Here is a 21234-nt window from a genome sequence, read left to right on the forward strand (position 1 = left end):
CCTATGTACACAAACTCCTATTACAGTATATGCGGAGAAATTAGCAGGAACAGCCTTCAATGTACCTATGTTATTAATAGTGTGTGCAATAAGTAGAACAGTGTTACAATAAAGGCAGCAATATATCAAACTTAAAAAAAAACAGTTGTGAATCATCTGTCAACAAAAGTCAACAGTAGAATTTCACAAAGACATTCAAATTGTATTTTTCTTAATTGGCTTAAATAAATTGACTAAGATTTTCAATGGTATTTAAAAGGTGCAGCATTAAATGATTTATTCCACCCTGGATCAGATAGGTCACTAGACTGATATTTAGATTTAAGGTATGATAGGTATGAAAGAAAGATTTTTATGACCCCAACGTCTTTTAACACAGGCACAAAACAGATACAACATACCCTTTCAATACTTGGAAGATGTGTGTCGTTTTGTTTCACCATGTAAGTTTGGATTGTATGGATTAACGTACAGGCTACTGTGACTTTAAAGGGGTGTTGGTCGACTGGGAGGTAGCAGATAGGTTTAATTTAGTCACCAAGAACACATCGTACATCTCGGAGCCCCCTCTACCCTTTGACCAGGGTTGTCCACATTGCTTTCAAGACCTTCTTCAAAAAGCAGTGCGTGCCAGTCGCAACACCCTGCCTGGAGCAATGGGAGGTACGGAAGCGGTTATTATTTTCCTGTCGGGAGCACCTTCATTTCCGACTGAGCATCTGATCAGCATATTTATTATGTTTTCTCTTGTGACAGAGGCCGAGACGCGTCAGAAATTACTGCGCAATGTAAAGAAAGAGGTAAGTGGAATTTTCCCTCTTTCTCGCTTATCGCGGTTTATGATGACTGGCACGCAATGTGCGTGTGTGACCACAGGGTTTGGACCGGAGGCCTGTTTATGATGAACTAGGCCGTTTATTTTATACTACAAGAGTATATCCAAACAGGCTGCCAGCAGTACTGTATACCAGTATGTTTTTGCCTGCTGGTAGACTGGCGTAAAATGATGGTGATGACGATGGGGGTGATGATGACGATAATAGGCTTGTGATGATGATGGTGGTGGTGCTTGTAATTTTATATATATGGGGGAAATCATGTTTTAGAAGCCGTGAAAAGATTTATTTGTCTCTACATCCATATCCTGGCAAAGTCCCCCTGCTTCTTAGCCTGAAGTAATCATCCTGAAAAGGTGTGACCTTGCCATCTGTTTCATTTAGCTTCTTAGTATGTGCAACCATTGGGATCTAAAAAGTCAAAAACAAGCTTTTTTTTTTACTGAATTGTGAGCCATTTGGATATTGATCCAAGTAGAGATTAAGGGGAACACACCGCAGACCAACTAGTGACTCCATGACTCCCGAGCAAGAAAAAACATGATGTTTTATTCATAGCTGAGAAAGCCAGGTCCTTCCAAGCTTATCATGTCTGTGCTCCCCCCTCACCTGTGACTCATTGACTCGCAAACATGATACACTGGTACCCAATCCTGCAGCAAGGAGGTGCTTAGCTGTGAAATGTATAGGACTAAAATAAAAGATTTTAGCATTTAGAATGTAATTTATGTATTACAAAGCAGGCATTTGTGTGTTTAACCAGTTATTATCAACTTAGTGGGCACATAATGGACATAGACACCGACAATTTTATGTTGCTGCTGTTTTCAGTTTCAACATTTCAGTTGCCAGTGCGCCCCTAATGGTAATGAAACAGTCAGAGTGTGAGTTGTGAACGTAGCTCTTTGAGGTTTCAGTTTAATTAATTTCAGAAATAAATATTAGAGCAGAAAAAGTGTTATATATCTAAAAAGAATCTTCTTTTTAGTGCTTGTACAGTAGGTGGTGGGTTCTGAAACCTAGGGATCAATCAATACAATACAACTTCATTTATCCGACTCAAGCAATTACTTTAGAGCAGCATAACACACACACACACACACACATACATGCACACATGCAGTTAGTTTAACAAACAAACACCAGACAATAATAAAAAAGGAGCAATCAATGTGATCAATCTTAAATGCATTAAGTGAATTGCATGACTGTAAATAACAATTGGTTCTGCAAACCAGTAACCCATATCAGTCCCCCCATGGGAGCAGTGCAGAATCCTTTACCAAGATGTGCTCAGGTGAGTTTAAAATACTTATTGGTTTCCTGGTCATTTGTTCCTCACAGAATCTGTTTAGATCCCATTGTTCCACACATGTGATCTTGGAACAAGTTAATGAAATTCAGTTTCTTTCTTTATTTCTTTCAGTTTAAGAATGAAAAACCAGCAAACAAATGAAAATGTTAAAAGATTCTCTATGAAATATTGATAAACTGTCACAGAATAACTGAGCTGACTGAAAAATTGTTTAGCTGTATTAGCTGCAGGCCACACTTCAACCGCCTCTTGACTTGAAAGAATTAACAATTTCAACAGCTTCACTTTGAATTTAGCTTTCTTTAACTTCTACCTAGTTTTTTCTAAAGTGAAAGACAACTCTTTTGTTTTAGACAGATTTCCAACTATAAAACACAGTTGGTTAATTAATTGGTCAGTGATCTGACTGAGGACCCCTCAACTCTCTATATATATCTATATATATATAGATATATATATATATAGAGAGAGAGTTGAGGGGTCCTCAGTCATATATATATATATATATATATATATATATATATATATATATATATATATATATATATATATATATATATAGTATTAATAACAAAGTAGACAAAATGCACCCTTGTGGTGAACCTGTGCAAGTTGCTGCCACATCTGAAAAGTGGTCACTTAAACCCTCTGCTGCCTTTTAGTAAAAAAAATGTAGAAGCTATAAGACCAATCGATGGGACAGTTCAAAATCGCAACATTTCAAATAGGAGTATATATTAATTCTGTCTAGAACAAAATGTTTAGACTCGTCAACTTGCACTCCCACCTGATAAGCAGATTGTAACGATTCTAGTTTCCTTATTATCCACTTCCTTATGTTATCCACTAAAAACAGGTGCTGAAAAACTCTGCTCAGCTGCTCACCACAAGTCAGCAGGGTGTCAGATGCCATCTGCCCCTGTGGCTTTACTCATGTTAACCTGTTTCATTAATTCCATAACACTTATTTGGCTGATAACAAATACTATCATCTGGGGAGAGTAGCTAGTTTTTAACTTTGAGGTATTAGAAGTACAATCATATTTTTTTTTAATCTAGCGTAAAATATAATTAAATGATGCAAAGATCAGAATCGTTCACTCTTTCTATAATAATAAGTTTACTGTCTATATTATTATCATCATTATTTGCTCTCCAAGCTGTCCATTGACAAATTGGCCATTAACTCTTCAAACCCCCTCCTCTCATAATGAACTCCAGTACAACTCCACTAACTACTTCGACATCAATAATAAACAGAGAGTAGAATTATCACATTTCTGTCAGTTTCAACCTAAAATCTAGTAAAAGTAGAATTCATGGTGAAGCTGCTGTATTTGATTGCATTAGATTGTACAAGTGTACCTAATAAAGTGGCCAGTAAGTGTAAGTCAATTAAAGTGTTCCTGTAGCACACCTTACATAGTCTATCATAGTGCAAATCGTGGTTACAAGGATACAAGAATTCAAATATGTGTTTACATCTGTACTATGCTACTAACAATGCCTGAAAGTATGCCTGTTATACATGACATGTAAGAGTAAATTCTGCTGTTAAAGGTCTGCTGTTTATTATCATTGGTCATTGATGCCTTGTGTCATTGCCTCTTGTGATGAATTCCCTCAGTGTTCACTTCCGTGCTTCTTGTTTTGACTCTTTGTGACACAGTTATGTAACCGTGTCAGACAGATGAAGTGCTGTCTCACTGTGTATATTTGTCTCTTAGGTGAAACAAATTATGGAGGAGGCAGTAACAAGGAAATTTGTGCATGCAGACAGCAGCCACATCATATCCTTCTGTGGTAAATGTCCTTTACTGAACCTACGGTGTTTACATTGCACACCAAACTGTATTTCTTTGGCAGAGCACTCCAAAGTTCAGGGTACACACTTAAGGTCTATTCCATCTCCTTTATTTTTTTGTTTTAATTCAAGAATAAGATTGTGTAAATCACTGTGTAGGTTACTGCATTAACATGTCCATTCATCCATTGCTGCTTATCTGCAGTCATGTGGAAGTTGCAATAGGCTAAATCAGGTAGACAACACAGTCCTTTCCGCAGCCACATTTTTCAGCATCTCCCATGGCAACTAGAAGCATTCCTGGACCTGTTGAGATAGATAATCTGTGTTTTGGGTAGAGCTGATGAAACCACCAGAACCACATCATCAGCAAAGAGCAGAGAAGCAATTCACAAACGTTTTCTTCCACTGCCTAGTGATATCCCCAGTCAGAGCCAGAACACATCCTGGGCTACATTCTGGTATATACTGTACATTTACATTTGCAGTACTGAATGATAGATGACATCACATTCATTTCAAACAATGTAAATCCTAGTGATTTGCTCTTAATCATGTCTATATCTAATTTTAATAAGGTGGATGGATGGACATGTATTAAAGTCCACTAACACCCTTCAAGGTGTTGATACTTACAAAAAATGAGGCGTGTGTGATTCACATCCCCTCATATCTTAGCAACAGAAGTCTATTTCTACTTGTGCCACATGTGCCTGCCTTTTACCTGTTTTTCATTAAATATTAAGGCTTGAGGCTTTCATAAAGTGGAAATTATATTGTGCTGAAATTGAGGTAAAAACACGTAACTTGTAACTCAAGTGAAATGGAATTGAAATAAAAATCGGTCATTGATTGGCGTGTGTGTGTGCGTGTGTGTGCCTGTGTGTTTAGCTGTGGTGGAGGGCTGCATCCTTCATGGACTGAAGCGCCGTATTGCAGGCCTTCTGTGCAGTAACAAGGTTGCAGCACTCTTTATGAAGGTGGCAAAAGGCTTTGCACCTGCTGAGCAACTCTGCCACAAGGTCCAGGAGCTGGAACAGCTCATCGAAAGCAGGTAAAATGTTAATTTGTCCATGTGAAAAGCCAGTGATAGATAGACAGATATGCCTTTATTGTCATTGCATACACTATCCAAAAAAACTGTACTGACAGAAAACCCTGCTGTTCTTTTTAGTTGTTTTAGTCTTGTGTATCACTTCCTTTATGTACTATTGCATTTTGATTTCTTGCTATTCTACTGTTTGCTATTCTATATGTTTACTCCTGTCTGACGGCCTCTACAGACATTTCATCTGTCATGTTCCTCTACTGTTTTTCAGCAAGCAGAACAATCCTTCAATGAGTAATGACCGCAGTCGGCAGTCTAAGTTGGCCAACCTTCCACCTCAGGCACTGAAACATCTGTGGATCCGAACTGCACTGATGGAGAAGCTCCTGGACAAGATTGTCTTGTACTTGGTAGAGAACAGCAGGTATTGTTATACAGTACATTGTTAGGTGTAATTATTTTAATTAGTTACTGGCTATTGAAGATTATCTCCTGCACTCAGTGCCGCTGTTTTGCCTTTAGCAGTAAGAATCGTTGACTTTGCTGATAACACATAAAGGTGTTTTTGCACATTCCAGCATCAACTTTTCCTCACCTTTAATTTTATGCAAGAAATTGTAATCTTCCACATTATGGCCTTTTGCACACTATGTTCTAAATCAACTTCCCATATTATGCAGTTATCTTACAGATCTGCTTAACAGTCATGAAATCCAAACAATTTTTAAAGTCCCAAAATCTTCTCCACATGGATTTTTCTACAGTGCCTTTTATGATAAAGAAGCCATGCTGATGGACCCTGTTGATGGACCAATTCTTGCATCTCTATTGGGTAATCTTAATCTCACTAATCCAATCATTAGACTTTTCATTTTGATACAGAAATATTTGCAATAGTTTAAACCAGTGAACATTGTTTTACAGTTGGACCTTGTGCTTTGGAGTACACAAAAGTTAAGACTTCAGACCATTTCTGGACAGATCCCTCTGCAGATGAGCTTGTACAGCGGCATCGCATCCACAGCGGTCATTGTCGGCAGGATTCTCCCTCCAGACGGCCTGCCCTGGTGAGACAGTCAGGAGTTATTTTTGGTAACCAGCAACTGACTTCACACAAATGTGTAAAATTTCTCTTGTTCACTTGTCTCAGATACAGAAGCGACAGTCGAGCGGTAGCATGGATGATCGTCCTCTCATGTGGGCGAGAGAGTATGTTGAATCACTCCACCAAAATTCCAGGGCCACACTTCTGTTTGGCAAGAACAATGTCCTGGTTCAGCCAGTATGTGCTTTTCTTTCTGTGTATTGATTTATTCTCAATGTTTCTAAACTTCATTGCAGTGAGACATGTTGTGGTTTGAATGCTCCCACTTTGTGCAGAGAGATGACATGGAGGCCATCCCAGGTTACCTTTCTCTACATCAAACTGCAGATCTTATGACACTGAAATGGACACCCAATCAGCTGATGAATGGCAATGTGGGGGAGCTAGACTCAGAGAAAAGGTTAGGCTATTTGAAACCAATCTAATAAGAGTAAGTTCTTGATTTTACACAGCTGACTTAGTGGCTCCAATTCCCTCATCTTTTTTCCAGTGTTTATTGGGATTATGCTATGACTATTCGTTTGGAGGAGATTGTGTATCTCCACTGTCATCAGCAAGGTACAGTAATACATCATATATCACCAAGTAGGGGTTTGAAGAGATAATTATTGTTTTCACATTATTTAAATCTCTCCAGTTAACAGTGGTGGAACAGTGGTTTTGGTGAGCCAGGATGGGATCCAGAGACCTCCTCTACATTTCCCTAAAGGAGGACACCTCCTTCAGTTTCTCACCTGCCTGGAGACTGGCCTGCTACCTCATGGGCAGCTGGACCCACCCCTCTGGAATCAGAGAGGGAAGGTCAGCATAAATGGAGGATAAAGACATTCTTCTTTAGCTATTTTTTTAAACTGACGGATTAATACTGCAGTTGCATTTATTTCATATACTATTTTGAGTTAGTGATGCTTGTTTGGAATACAATTGCCTTTTCATTTACAGGGAAAGGTTTTCCCTAAACTCCGAAGGAGAAGTCCTCATGGCTCATGCGATTCTGTATCTGATAAAGAAGATGATGAAGCAACCGATTATGTGTTTCGGATCCTCTTTCCAGGCAATCAGATGGAGTTCAGTAAGTGTGTTTAATCTTCCCTTTTTCGTCCTCCCTGAGCTTATTCAATAAAGAATAATAGGGCATTGCAGCAGTTATTACACTGTATTCTTAATACTGCTTTGCACATGAGATAACTTTTGAAATAACAGTTAAGATAAATTCATTTTTCCTATGCATATTCTATTTAGATTCTATCTAATATAAAGCTGACTGCTATATTTCTTCTCTTTTTCTGCCTATTCAGCGCCTGATTGTCTATTTAACATTATAATCCTGTCAACAATCAATTGACTTTGCAAGGGCGGAGATTTGTATCCCATATCTCCATCTTTTCTTTTTCCTTTTTTGTTTTGTTTTGTTCTCCTATTTCTTTGTAGATATGTACATATATGTTGATATCATTGAAATATAATTTTTACTTGTTTCTAAAGCTGAAATTCGCAGTTGTAATGATAGTGGGTTTTAATGCTATGCAGTGGCTCCAGAGTTGATGGACCAGGTCGTAAACGTGTGGCAGCCAACACCTAGGAAGTCTTCTTGCTCCTCTTGCTCACAAAATGGCTCTTCTGATGGCTCTCTACCTAATGGCTGTAATCAAGAAAGGTAGACGTCTCCTGGGGACAGGCTGAAATCCATAACCAGATTATTCCACTTGACTCATTTTGTAATTTTTTTACTTTTCTAGAGCTCCATTGAAGCTCCTTTGTGACACCATGAAGTACCAGATAATCTCCCGGGCTTTCTACGGATGTGAGTACAAACTTGTAAATAATTTCATTCAACCTTATTGCCCTTGGCTAAAAAAATGGTTCTTTCATCTGCTTTCCCCAGGGCTTGCATACTGCCGCCATCTGTCCACAGTCCGTACCCACCTTTCTGCTCTTGTCAACACAACTATAGTTGATCCCGATGTTCCTTGTAATGCTCGAGGAGGCCTTTCTGTTGAGGTCTGGGCCAGAATCCTCAAGGACCGCTCTGTAAGACTGACAACCAAAACAACAGGCCCTAAAATATATTTAGCTTATTAATCATGGCATTGACACATGTTTCTTGTTTAGTTTGTGACTTGTATTAAGTTGATAAATGAAAAACGTCTCTTGCTCAGGCCTATGAGGAAAAAGAGATATACAGGCTTGTGTATTTTGGTGGTGTGGCTCCTTCTCTCCGCAAAGAAGTCTGGCCCTTCCTTTTAGGACACTATCAGTTCAGCATGACTGAGAAATCCAGGCTGGAGGTACTGTATTTCTATGTAAATACAAACTGTGTAATTAAAAGACAGGTATGCAGGTACAAATGCATAGCATAAAGTATGTTATAGTCCATCCGTTTCTGTTTCAGATTGATGAGCAGATGCACACCATGTATGAACAAATTATGAAGGAGTGGCAGGGATGTGAGACTATTGTTCGTCAGAGGGAAAGACAGAAACATGCAGAGGCCCTGGCCAGATGTTTGTCCGGAGCCAGTGTGGAAAGAGGACCAGTGCAGCGGGACTCCACCATCAGTACAGATGCAAGTTTGACATTTTAGAATAAACTATGCAGTATGTGACCATTATCTCAACCGACAAAACACAAATAGGAGCTTTTTAAAGTATGTGAGGGTTTTTTTTATAACTTGGTTGACAGCTTTTTGTCTCTTGTGTGCTGCTTTTCCCCACCACAGTCTTCTATAAGTAGCACCTCAGATCATCAGAATGCCCACTCACGAAGTGATTCCAGCCCACAGGTAGTTTCTCAAGTATTAATATCACAAAAACTGTTATTGTATCTCTCAAAAAAAGAGAGAACATGCCCGTGTTTTTGCATGCTTTAACTCAGATATTACAACTTGTTAATAGTTAACTACTTACTTTTTTTTATTCACTGGCTTCCATTTGTTTCTAAACACTTTAAAATCAACCCACAGACATTTGCTTGGAATGATCAAATAGTCAGTATTGGACAGACAGTAATATTGATTCAAAACTATTTTCTATTCTGATGTGAAAAGTTGTTTACATGCAGTAATGCAATGATTTTAAGGCAAGTCAAAAGCTTACAGTGTGCTTTTAAAAATAGACTTGTCTCAAGCACTGTAACCGAAACAAAGAACATACACACATAGTGGACAACACATTAACAACATAATCCAACTTAAGGCCCAAAACTAAACTAACTCCAATCTATCTAATGTCTTTTCCTTTGCTTGCTCAGCTGGAAGCATGGCAGTCACTAGCACTTTCTTAATTTGCAGTAATTACAGCTGAGTCATCTAGCTTCACTGTAAATGAACTAGAGCAAATATCACTCAATTAAACAACCAATCAGAATCATGGAACAGTGCTGCCTTCTCATTCAGGGGCATTTTTATTAAACATTTCTCAACATGCATTTATGTTATAGGAATACATCCAGTAGTTTTCTAGCAGTTTCAATCAATGTGTTTTAGCAGTAGTATAATGTAGGCTGTAATGATGAAGCTTTGTACTTCGCACACCCACTGGTGTAGTCATCAGTAGTCTAAGTACTATCGATCCAAACTGTGTTACATGTCTTTTTTTGTTTGCAAGGTATTTGGATCGATTGAGGCAGTTGATCAGGTTGAGGATGAACGCAAGCCTGAAATAGGAGAACAGCACAGTAGTCTAGTAGAGGATGTCACAAATGACAACACAGACTTTCAAGAAGTTCCTTCCTGCAGTCCACGCTCCTCTGATCTCTCAAATCCACGTCCAGGTCCAGAGAAGGTCCCTCTTGTTACAGAGACAGCTGTTGAATATCCTACCCCACAGCAGACAGCTGAAGAATCAGAGGCCTTAATTGAGAACATTACAACTGGATCACAGCTAGGAGGGGATGAAACTATGGAACCAGTAGCCAAGGACAGGGTTTCAGAAATAGAAAATATGGAGACAATTTCAGAAAGTGAGTTAGTTGAGGACACTGAAATCAGTAAGTCAAAAGAGATGTCTGCAGCTGAGGATAAACAGGAAGTAGGAGATAAAGGGCAAGCAACACATCAGCTATCTAAAGTTTTAAAAGCAGTAGACACAAATCTGACACAAATGAATTTGAAATCTGCTCCAGAGAACACTAATGTTTTAAAGCTAGAAACAGAGATTCATAATGAATATTTCCAAGCACCTCCACTTGGCCAGACCTTGATTTTTCAAGCACACTGGAGGAAAGATCTGGAAGCAGAGCCATTATGTCTGTCTACAACAGAAAGTGACACTAATGCAGCAAATGAAAAAAAGCCGGCGATTTCTGAAAGAACAGAAACAACTTCTGAAAAAAACGCATTACAAGCAATCAAGACCTGTTCCACAAACTCAGAAAGTAAGGATGCTGAAGCTCTAGTTTGTGAATTGGCTGAAACCAAAAAGGAAAAAGCTGTAGAAATTTCATTTCAGAAACCGGGTTCAAATTCACCTGTCAGACAAGTACTGAATGCCCTTCAGTCAGCATCTAGGGGGAGCCTTTCATTATCGTCCTACCCTAGGCAGTCGCCAGACACAGCTGATTCAGATGACTCCCCCTCTGCCCTGGAAATGGAGGACATTCCTGCGGGGATAACATGTGTGACCTCTGAGCATATTAAAGCCAGGCCTTTGGCGGGCCTCGCTGCGCCTCCTATTCTGCTGGCACGAAGAGAGAAAATGTCATCTGAGGACCTTGGCCTAAATCACCATTTGGACACAGCTTGTAACACCAGTCCTGAAGGCACTGACCTGGGTCTTTCTGAAGAGGAGCCAGAGATGGAAAATGTGCTCACTGAAACAGAGTCCGCAGATATGGGAGGAGACACCAAACACGATGAATCAGAAGAACAAACCTATTCTGTAAGCAATACACATTAAAAACACATAGACCTTTTCTTGTAATCACAAAGATATACTAAGAAAATCCACTGTTATGTTTGTAGCAAGAAACCCTGGATGTGTACTTGATCAATTTACATCGCATTGATAAAGATGTCAGACGCTGTGACAGAACCTATTGGTACTTCACTCCTGAGAACCTGGAGAAGCTGCGTAACATTATGTGCAGGTAAAGATGTCAGCATGCTAAATACAGTATCTCTGAAGTTTCTCTTAACCTAAAACAAAAACATCTGATGAGTTTGGTTGTCTTTGTAGTTACGTGTGGCAGCACCTGGATACAGGTTATGTCCAGGGCATGTGTGATCTGCTGGCTCCACTACTTGTTATTCTGGACGATGGTTTGCAAACTCTGTATTTATCAGCTCTGCTTATGTGCACATAAATGGCTGAAAGAACAGTGCATTGATGGTTTGTGTGTGTTCTTCCCAGAGGTCATGGCATTTAGCTGCTTTACTGAGCTGATGAAGAGGATGAACCAGAATTTTCCTCATGGAGGTGCCATGGACTCTCACTTTGCCAATATGCGTTCGCTTATCCAGGTATGTAGATAATGGAATGCAGTTTAATAAAGGCATTTTGCTGCAGGCTAATAAGGGCATTTTGTCTTTAAACTTAACAGATCCTGGACTCTGAGCTGTTTGAACTGATGCAACAGAATGGAGACTACACCCACTTCTACTTCTGTTATCGTTGGTTTCTACTAGACTTCAAAAGAGGTGATAGGACATCCTGCATCATAATGTTTACTTACTTAAACCGAATATATTCTGATTTATTGCTGTGTTTCTGAACAGAAATGGTGTACGATGATGTGTTCGCTGTGTGGGAAACAATCTGGGCGGCCAAGCACATGTCCTCTGAGCACTTTGTGCTTTTTTTCGCTCTGGCACTTGTGGAGACTTACAGAGACATCATCCTAGAAAATAACATGGACTTCACAGACATCATTAAGTTTTTCAATGGTAATAAAAATCTCATAAAAAAACAAATCCTATTATACAGTACAAGGGGGGGAAACAATTACCACTTACTAGAGCTTATTCATAATTACACTATATTAAGTGTAAATAATTCTAATAAGTAGTTAATGCAAAGTAAACAAGGTAGTTGATATTGCAGCTATAATAATGACCAGTCACTTAAAAATAGAAAAACACAAATATACTATATAAAATCTCTACTATTAAAATTAACTATTTTTACTATATAAAAATTGTACATAACATTTACTTGTTAAATGCTTTAATTAGTATTATGGTAAACTTAAATATTAAATAACATCTCTGCCATTACTGTGTAGGTACCTATTTTAACTCACAACAATTTTGCAATTGTCTTTTCAGAAATGGCAGAGCGACATCACGTCCCCCAGGTCATGATGATGGCTCGAGACTTGGTCCACAAAGTCCAGACTCTGATAGAAAACAAGTGACACACAAGTGCTGCTGTTTAACTCCTATTCCTTGTGCTAAAATATTTCCAGATAGTCCCAATCACATAACAGCCATGCATTCAAGAAAAAAGGAAACAATGTTAATAAAATGCAGTAATGGGTAAGTGATGAAAAGAGCACTGCTCATTATTGTAGAGATGGATATAGAACAGCTTATCTCCACTTGCTCATTTCTACATTGGAAACATGCTTAGTATATCCAATACGTTTATTTTAAAATTGTTATTGTTCACCTAGTGAATGTACCCTTGTTGAAACTGCTTCAGGATGTAATTTATTTTGCCTTAAACTTTGCTATTGTTTCAGGGATACAGCAACCAAATTCTCCACTGTATTTTTGCTTAAGATTAGTTTTGTTAAGTTATACCTACCATACTTAAGCATCTCGTGAAACACTTGAATATTTTGAAGTATTATTATTTTTGCGAAACTTGTAGCTGCCATAGTCCAACATCTTGTGATACACACCTAAATATATTTTCAGTAATGATATGGTGTTATGAAATTATTTGATATTGTAAACATTAGAGCACTGAATGGTTGGTCAGTGCTAGGTTGTGTTTAGTTTGCATGCATGGTCACTGGTTTGCTTCTCAACAGCCATTTTGAGGACCCTCGCTGGAGTGTTTGGGGCTCGGCCGCCCTCTTCCTGTGTTTGCCTCTGATGCACACAGGCAGGATATGCAGACCAAACCTGTAAACTCTGCACAGTCTAGCATGAATGAAAAAAATTTGCACATACAGTCATGCACCACTATTTCCTCTTGTACCCAAGCAAGTTATCATACTGTGTGACTGTGTGCACCATCTATTACAGACCTCCTCTATGCATTGGTAAACGTGTGACTCAACCTACTTGATTTTTTTTTCTAGCTCCCTACTCTAGCATTTATTTTTGTGCAAATCATGCATTTCTGTGGAATCAATTAGTTGAAAATGGTTAATGAAAAGACACAGTTGCACAGTGAGCGCAGCATACTTCCTTTGCACTCTGCACTTCCCCCTTTCATGTTACCCTTTCACAGTTTTCTGCCTCCATCTGGCTCTGTGAATCTTCAAGTCAGTTGCTTCTATGTGTCAAAAATGGTAACAAGGTTCACAGTAACTGTTTCTATTCCTTGAAGTATGTGTGAATTAATCTTTTTCATTACTTCAATGTCCACATGGCCAAACCTGTAAAAATTAACTCTGTTTGCTAACCAATTTTCATTTGTGATTGATTCACTTTCTAACACACCTTCCTCAGTAACATTTTGTGTCCCACTAAGCTAGTTCATACCCAGAGACACCATCACCCCGTTGGACTCCCTTCCTTTATTTATTTATCTGCAAGGGCTTGTTCTCCTCAGCCTGCTCAGTTGCAACTGGTAACTTTTACTTTTCTGTAGAGCTTACATGTTTGCCAGACAGGAATGGACACCAGATTTTATGTATTGAGTGAACAATCACTCTGTACATTGCGGCTTAAACTGTGATGACTGGAGCACTACCTGGAGCACTCATCAGGTTTCAGTCTTGTAAGCGCCAGAAGTATTACATTTAAAGGGTCATGACAGCTATTCGTTGGTATGTAGCCATGGGTTTACTTGATTTTATCTGTATATGTCTTGTGATATACACAATTAAATCAACCTTCTGCCTACAGTGAAGGTGAATTGACTTTAGTGCTGAATGGTTACTTTCTAAAACATTCATTGTCACTATGCCTTGGCAGAAACAAAATGCCCTCAAGATCTTGGTGCCAACATTCATACTGAGACTTTATTTTTGGTAGACATGAATCCCATTAAATCACAGTATTCATTTTGATCTGTTTTGCGGACACTTCAGAGATAGGTATTTAAAAATCTCAGCCGATATTTAAAAACCTCTGTACATGGATACATGCAGAGGAAAAGAGTATGTTTTTTGGTGCCACTCACATTTGTAAAACAGCCAAAGCACACTCATGATTGGTTCACTGTGGCTTAAATTCGTTTTTGTCTCCATATGAGGAGTATTGCTGTTTCTGTATTGCTGTGTTTGTTGTCAGCTTTACTGTAAGTGTTTAAAGGAAACTGACTTATTGTATAAAAAATACGCTAGTACATATTTATGAAATGCAATTGTCTGTACATGGGCTTTATCTGTCTATAAGGATCAGAAAGCTAAAAATATGCCATTGGAAATATATTTTTTTCTGTGTCTTCTCAAATTGTCACCTGGTATAATTAATTTATTGTGTATTAAAAATCTTATATTTTGCATTCCATGTTCAATGGGCATATTTCCAGAAAAACATTATTGCACTTGGTAGTTACACAAACTACTAAAAATACATTTACCCAATCATTAGATGATTTCATATAAAGGTGCTATGAAAGAATATTTTAGACCCATACACAGTAAATCAAATCAATGTTTGGCTGTTCATAAATATGTAGACTGTATATAGAAAGACCAGAAGCATGCAATATTTGATAAGTTTACATTATGTCCTAGGTCAAACTCATTAACATGCATAAATGCTAGCTCATTTACTCCAACACTTAGGGTATAGGGTCTGGACAGGTCTTTAGTCCATCTCAGAGCCAACACAGACGGTCAGAAGAAACCCACATAAGCTTGAAAAGAATTTGCAAACTGCTAACCAATCCACCACTGTGCTGCCTTCATTAGTCTCAACATGGTAATTATACACCAATCAGGCACAACATTATGACATCCTGTGCAATATAATGCATCCGAAACAGTGGCTCTGAATTCTAGTTTTATAAGGTTATGATTTCTTAGTTTTTAGGTTGAAGCTGTCAGAAAGGTGAAAATTCCACTATGTGTTTATTATTGAGGTCAAAGTGGGTAGTAGAGTCATACTGGAGCACATTATAATAGGTTGTTCTAATGTTTTGGCCACCGCCTTTATTTTAAATAGGGTGTTTTATCACCTTTATCACAGTTTCAAACTAAAAGCTGAGAAAATAAATTAAGTGTATATCTGCTTTAATCTTTCATAAAATTACAATACATTTATTATTGACCTCCAAGCAAAAGAATAGGTATGCAACAATCACAGTAAAAGTTTGCATTTATTGATACTGAAAACAAAAAATTGATGCATACAAATTATAGTTCACCTACAGGCCACCTAAGTCAGAGGTTCACACATTAAAAAATATTCTGACAGGTGAGGCTCAGAGTCATTGTGTTGCTACTCCAAGAAGGCTCACTAATTTGACAACTTTTCTATAGGATATTTATTAGCTTCACAGGTTCTCTGATTGGCAAAAAAGTTTATACGTAAAGCTACAGAAATGTGACAAACAAAAATGAAAATTGCTATCAAGAACTTGACCTTTAGGAAATAATACCTTTAGGTTGATAGCTGCAGAACTGTATAATTTTTTCTTTTGGACACAGTTGTGCTGGTTCCTGTCAACATTTAACAACACAACCCAGGATTTCTTTATGAAAGAAATCTCCCACAAAACACAGTAAGCAAAAACAATCCTGTGTCCAGATAGCACATATGAATTTTTAATACATGAAGAACAAAAATCTTTAAGGCCGTGGACAGGAGCAGGGAGTTTAAGTGACATGACAATGGAATGTATATATATCAAGAAATAAAAATGGTCTATCCTACGAGAAGGCCTGGGGTAAAAACAAAAACAAAAAAGTAGAATTACAAAACACCTCCCCAATTCCTCAATAAATGACCGGCCTTTCTACCGATAGTGACGCGGCGGAGGGCTATGGTGCTGTGGAGGGTGCCGCCTCGGAGGTGGACTATGGCGTGACATAGCATGCCGTGGAGGCGATTGGTACCGCGGAGGGGGAGAACCTCTGTTATGATATGAGGGAGGCGAATAGCGGCCTCTGGATCTGGACCGGGAACGTGACCGAGCCCAGTTGGGAGTACTTCTCTCCTCATAGACACGAATGTAAGCAGTCTCACCCTATAAAAGGAGGAAAATAAAACAAAGTTGTTTTAACTATGCAAAGAGAAAGAGAAAATTAAATCTCATCATCACAGGCACTCACTTGATGTGAACGGAATTCAGTCCGATCCAGTCTGCGTAATGCATATTCCATGTCCTCTCTGCGGAGAAATTCCACAACACCCTCTCCGTCTCGCTGCACATCTGCAAAACAAACATCTCCTGCCTCTCGCATGTGATCCTTCAGATCCTGCCAACTCCCAGTTGGTGGTAACCCTAAAATGGGAAAAAATAAATAAATAAAAAACATTGGCACAGAAGTTACTTGGGTTACTTTAATTTTTTGGGGCATTTTAAAAGCCTATGAGGTATCCATATTTGATTTGCTTTAAAGTATTTTTTATGATTTCTGTGCTTAAAAGTAACTAGAATTTAAAGCTATATGGAAATAGAAATAGAAATAAGTAGACAGAACTTGTGTTCTGTATGTTTTAATCAGCATACACACAAGTAAGAATTCTAAACTGTGTTCATTTAAGAACAAAGTCATTTATGTTTTGCAAAGTTTAAATAATCAACTTCTAATTACTATAACAGGCCACTTAGCTTCTATGTGACAGGCTGTTTCTTATAACAACGTTGTTTGAACAAATGTAGTGTTTTTCTTGACTAAGGTGGTAATGTACATTGTCTTAACATTGTCTGACATCTGTAATTAAATGCAGTTACTCGCTGTTATGCCAAACCTATATTTGAAAATGCTCAATGGAAAAGCAACATAATTGCAAATAAAAAACAAATACTCAGGAGTTACTTTGTAACCATTCACCATTAAATACAATTTGTGTGATACTGGCTTTGAGTGCTAGTTAAGAAAATGTAACCCTTATTTATTTAACCAATTTATAACAATTCAATTATACTTTTGTATGAGTATTTAAAATAATCCCAGTTTTTCAGACCAGAACCCCACAGTGTACTTGTCTTTCCAGAAAACTGCTATAGCTTATGTTGATAAGTCCTTATGTAAAGACTTCAAGGGGCTGGTCTTAGATAAGCAGTTTAAACAGCTTCTATACAAATTCTTGTATAATCATGAGGTAAATGCAGCAAACTAAAAAAAATAATATACAATGACAAAGTTGCACCTACCAGTCACTATAGTTGGTGTTTGGGATTATGCAGCCAACATGACAGGTTTCAGTTTACTGTTTTGTTTTTCATGACTTAAGGAGCTGACTTGACCTCATCCACTTAGTCCCTTTGATCTCCAGTCCGCCATGAAAGGAGAGAAACATATCTGCCTACGACTCATGATGTCCTCTACTAGTCCCCTTGTCCATCAGTCCACCATGAAAGAGAGAAACCCATATCTGCCTATGAATCATGATGTCCTCTACTAGTCCCTTTGTCCTCCATTCCGCCACGAGAGAGAGAGAGAGCGAAACATATCTGCCTATGACTCTTGTCCACCTTCCTACCAGTCCCCTTGACTTCCAGGACGCAGTGAAAGAGAGATAAATATTAACTGGCTATGACTCATGACGTCCACCTACCAGTCACTATGACGCGGAATTCAGATCTTCGAGTTGGGGGTCCAAACCTTCCTTTAGGTCCCCCTCCACCACCTCCCATAGGACCAAATTTTGCACCTGAAGATCGAGGATACTCTACACGGAGCTTGGAGTCTCCATATCCATATCCATTCCTTCCATAGACAGCATCATCTGCATCCCTAAGAGAAGAGAGCAAAGAACTCCTTACCAAAGTACTCCTGATTCACTAGTAAACATAGACCTGGAAATGCCGTCTCCATCCAGTCCCTGCTGCCAGTCACTGGAGATGATATTACAAGGGGAATTTGATTCGACTTGGCAAAGACCTTCCCAAAAACTCACCGTGGATCTTCAAATCGGACGAATGCAAAAGGGATTGTTCCTCTATTGTTCTTCAATTCAATATCACGGATTTTTCCATATTTGTAGAAGAGATCCTCAATGTCTCTCTCCTGGACATCCATAGGAAGATTCCCCACATAGATACGGCCATCCGACATGGTGGTTTTTATGAGTGGCACTGCTGACACAGAATGGAGGCACCTGCAGACTTTAAGATCACTTTGCGTTTTCACAAATAGTTGTAGAAGTGGTCCTTATCCTAATCCTAGTTCCAATCCAACACTTAGTCCATCCGCATTCAATTCCTTAATTTAGACAGCAATAAAACTCTAAACCAGGGATGCAGCCATGATAGTGGTAAATGATGAGTTCAACGCAAATGGCACAGGAACTCGGATCCAATCCTGAAAACTTTAAAACACAGGGTAATAAATATCCAACAATCTTGATAAATTGTTCTGGTATTAGACTGCTTGAAATTATGTGCATGATGTTAAAAAATGTACTGAAGAAAAAAAAAACCCTGAGCAACAAACGCACACTCACAATGTGACAATGTGTGTGTTAAATTATATTAACACATGGAATAAAACTGCAAAAAACACATTTATTCTAGGAAATCTGAGCATACATTTAACTTGATAATAGTGGAAAAATTACTTTTTCAGGGGGCATGGCATCCCTTTAATTCGATCAAAAATATTAAGTAGGACAATTACAAGCTTAGAAAAGAAAAGGTGTTACAGCTTATTTTTCTATCCTGTTCAAGTCATGTAAAATTGTAAAATGAAACGTAATACAATACTTAACAGAATTAAACGTTAACCTACCTCAGTTTTTAATAGCACATCATTGATTATTTCTCTAACAAACATTTTTAAAACCATCGCATATACGACAGCTGTGTTTTATTATAAGCTGCCCTACAATTCTTGCCATTATGACTACTCGGTGGGTTATATACAGCGTTAATACTACGTAAAGATGATGAATTACTGAGTAGTAGTGACCGTGGACAAAACATTAACTTCCAATATTTTAATACTTGCAGGATGTTAAATTATCGTTCTTCTGGACTTAAACACATTTCCGGGGCCTTGAATCCATAAACATGTTTGCTGTTTTAATCACTGGATGTGCCTACCAACTAAACGCTGATACTTGTAGCTTTAGTTTAATAATAAGCTTATCAAATATATTGGGAGCTCATGGTTTACTATTACTATGGCAAACTATAAGGCATTAAACGAACATAGCTGCCAGGCTTTCGCCTAGCCAGCAAAATGCTTTGCTAACGTTAGCTTGTACGGTGCATTAACTGTTTAACAATGGCTTTACTGTGCTATTAGCGTTAACGTTATGAAACAGAAACCGTTTTTGCGATCACCCCAACTTTATTTTTGTGAGCTAAAGATAACCTTCAACGGAAGACATACAAGTTAAGTCGCACAGTCCAATGATACCGTCACAGCAGATCAATCTCTTTGTTGATAGTGTAAGGTCAGCTAGCGTGGCTACTGAGCATCTGTCTCAAAAACATGCAACAACTTAAGTTCCCACTAGGCACCATACAATTAGGAAATGCACATTAACTTAATAATTTGACAACATTTCTATTATCAACAGCGCGTTTTTACCTTTCAAAACGCAAATATGGACCCTTTCCTGGGATTTAATTCTACGTCTCCACACGCTGTGCGGCTTCCGTGTTAGCTAGCAACATTAGCAAACACCTCAGCGTACGTCTTCTTCTTTGGTGTTTTGGTGTTTCGGTAGCCAGTATTCGTTCCGTGTGGCATTGGTGCCACCTTCTGATATATTTCAATATAGAATTGATTTTAAATAATTTTGGTTAGTTCAAGGTCAGATAGAAACGTAATTTTATCGCTTTTATGACTGATCTCTTCATCTAGATGAATCTTTTCAACTTTTTTTTTTTTACCATTTCTTCTCTCTATCCAATACCTCCAGGTATAGGCAGAAGATACAAGGCTACTAGTAAGGCTTGTATGTTACTTGTTTTACAGCCAAATGTTCTACCGTTTCTAACTGTTCCAACCTGAGGGGAAGAATTAATCATGTATTGCATCTTTTCGTCTGTTCCTTGTTTTTAGACGTCAAGTCAGTCAGTCAATTCAATCCAAAACTAGAAGTTTGAATCACACTTCACTCCCAGCATTTCTGAATAACTGGTTTCACTGGATAGTCACCCCCATCCCATACAATCTGATCCAGGAATTCACCAGGAGCTGTTTGCAATATAGCCTATACTCAAAGGCACCTCCCCTTTCTTAACATGAAGTGTTACTAACAGTATAGCGTGCACAGAAACAACATTTCCTTAGTACTTTGGCTTTTATTAAACAGTACTGACTTAACTACAGATCCATAAGCTAGACTGGTGTGTTGTGTTCTTGATTCTATCAAGGAGACATATATATGTTTTAATGATGGCAAGATAATTGGTCATTTTTCCCAATTTTGTCTTTAGCTTTTTCTTCTTTTTCTCTGATGATGGCTGATTATTATTAGATTAGATACTTTGGTGCATAACGTATAGTGCTTGGACAATCTAGCAAAAAATAGGCTATACAAATATCCCACCAGCACTCACAACAACTTATTGAATTTAACAAAATTCCAGTTTTCAAATCTTTTCAGCTACAACTATTCTCCTCTAAGACAAAAATATTTACATTGATGAGATATCTTATCATTCACAAATTCCCAAGAAACAAGGCATGTTACAGAAAAGCTTCCAGGGATGAGGATTAGTGCAAAGTATGCAGTAAGTAAGTTGAGATGATCTCTATTTCTGGAATTAGAAAGCACACCGTTTCTGGTACAGGGATGCAGTCTCTGGATTGGTTGTTACACAGTCAATTATATAATAGTGCCTTGAAGTAAATTAGCTCTGTTTATTTGTGAAACAAAGAAAA

At 38.2% G+C, this 21234-nt stretch overlaps 2 protein-coding genes across 7 annotated transcripts; one reads left to right on the plus strand and one right to left on the minus strand.

Moving 5' to 3' along the window:
- The first annotated feature begins 486 nt into the window (after positions 1–486).
- sgsm1b (small G protein signaling modulator 1b) lies at positions 487–14726 on the plus strand. 4 transcript variants are annotated; one of them, XM_067483709.1, is made up of 25 exons: positions 487–663; positions 757–800; positions 3879–3954; positions 4847–5009; positions 5275–5427; positions 5768–5835; positions 5928–6070; positions 6154–6285; positions 6384–6508; positions 6599–6666; positions 6746–6909; positions 7051–7180; positions 7639–7765; positions 7848–7912; positions 7994–8139; positions 8268–8396; positions 8501–8674; positions 8828–8890; positions 9714–10985; positions 11069–11193; positions 11283–11365; positions 11457–11566; positions 11647–11743; positions 11822–11989; positions 12371–14726. In XM_067483709.1, the coding sequence occupies exons 1-25, from the start codon at positions 657–659 to the stop codon at positions 12457–12459; spliced, it is 3921 nt and encodes a 1306-aa protein (XP_067339810.1). In that variant the 5' UTR covers positions 487–656; the 3' UTR covers positions 12460–14726. The 4 variants fall into 4 exon arrangements, 2 of the variants coding, with proteins under 2 accessions (XP_067339810.1, XP_067339809.1); XM_067483708.1 differs by lacking the exon at positions 487–663 and having other exon boundaries at positions 738–800; XR_010911492.1 differs by lacking the exons at positions 487–663; positions 11822–11989; positions 12371–14726 and having other exon boundaries at positions 738–800; positions 11459–11566.
- Positions 14727–15526: 800 nt separating this feature from the next.
- Positions 15527–20083, minus strand: srsf9 (serine and arginine rich splicing factor 9). 3 transcript variants are annotated; one of them, XM_067483713.1, is made up of 5 exons: positions 19933–20083; positions 18296–18706; positions 17954–18132; positions 16501–16673; positions 15527–16415 (listed from the first exon to the last, which is right to left on the minus strand). In XM_067483713.1, exons 2-5 carry the CDS (start codon positions 18451–18453, stop codon positions 16185–16187), a joined length of 741 nt encoding a protein of 246 aa, XP_067339814.1. In that variant the 5' UTR covers positions 18454–18706; positions 19933–20083; the 3' UTR covers positions 15527–16184. The 3 variants fall into 3 exon arrangements, with proteins under 3 accessions (XP_067339814.1, XP_067339815.1, XP_067339816.1); XM_067483714.1 differs by having other exon boundaries at positions 18296–18473; positions 19933–20079; XM_067483715.1 differs by having other exon boundaries at positions 18296–18496; positions 19933–20049.
- Positions 20084–21234: the final 1151 nt, after the last annotated feature.

This window comes from Channa argus, chromosome 18 (assembly GCF_033026475.1).
Source record: "Channa argus isolate prfri chromosome 18, Channa argus male v1.0, whole genome shotgun sequence".
Classification (NCBI taxonomy): Eukaryota; Metazoa; Chordata; class Actinopteri; order Anabantiformes; family Channidae; genus Channa; species Channa argus.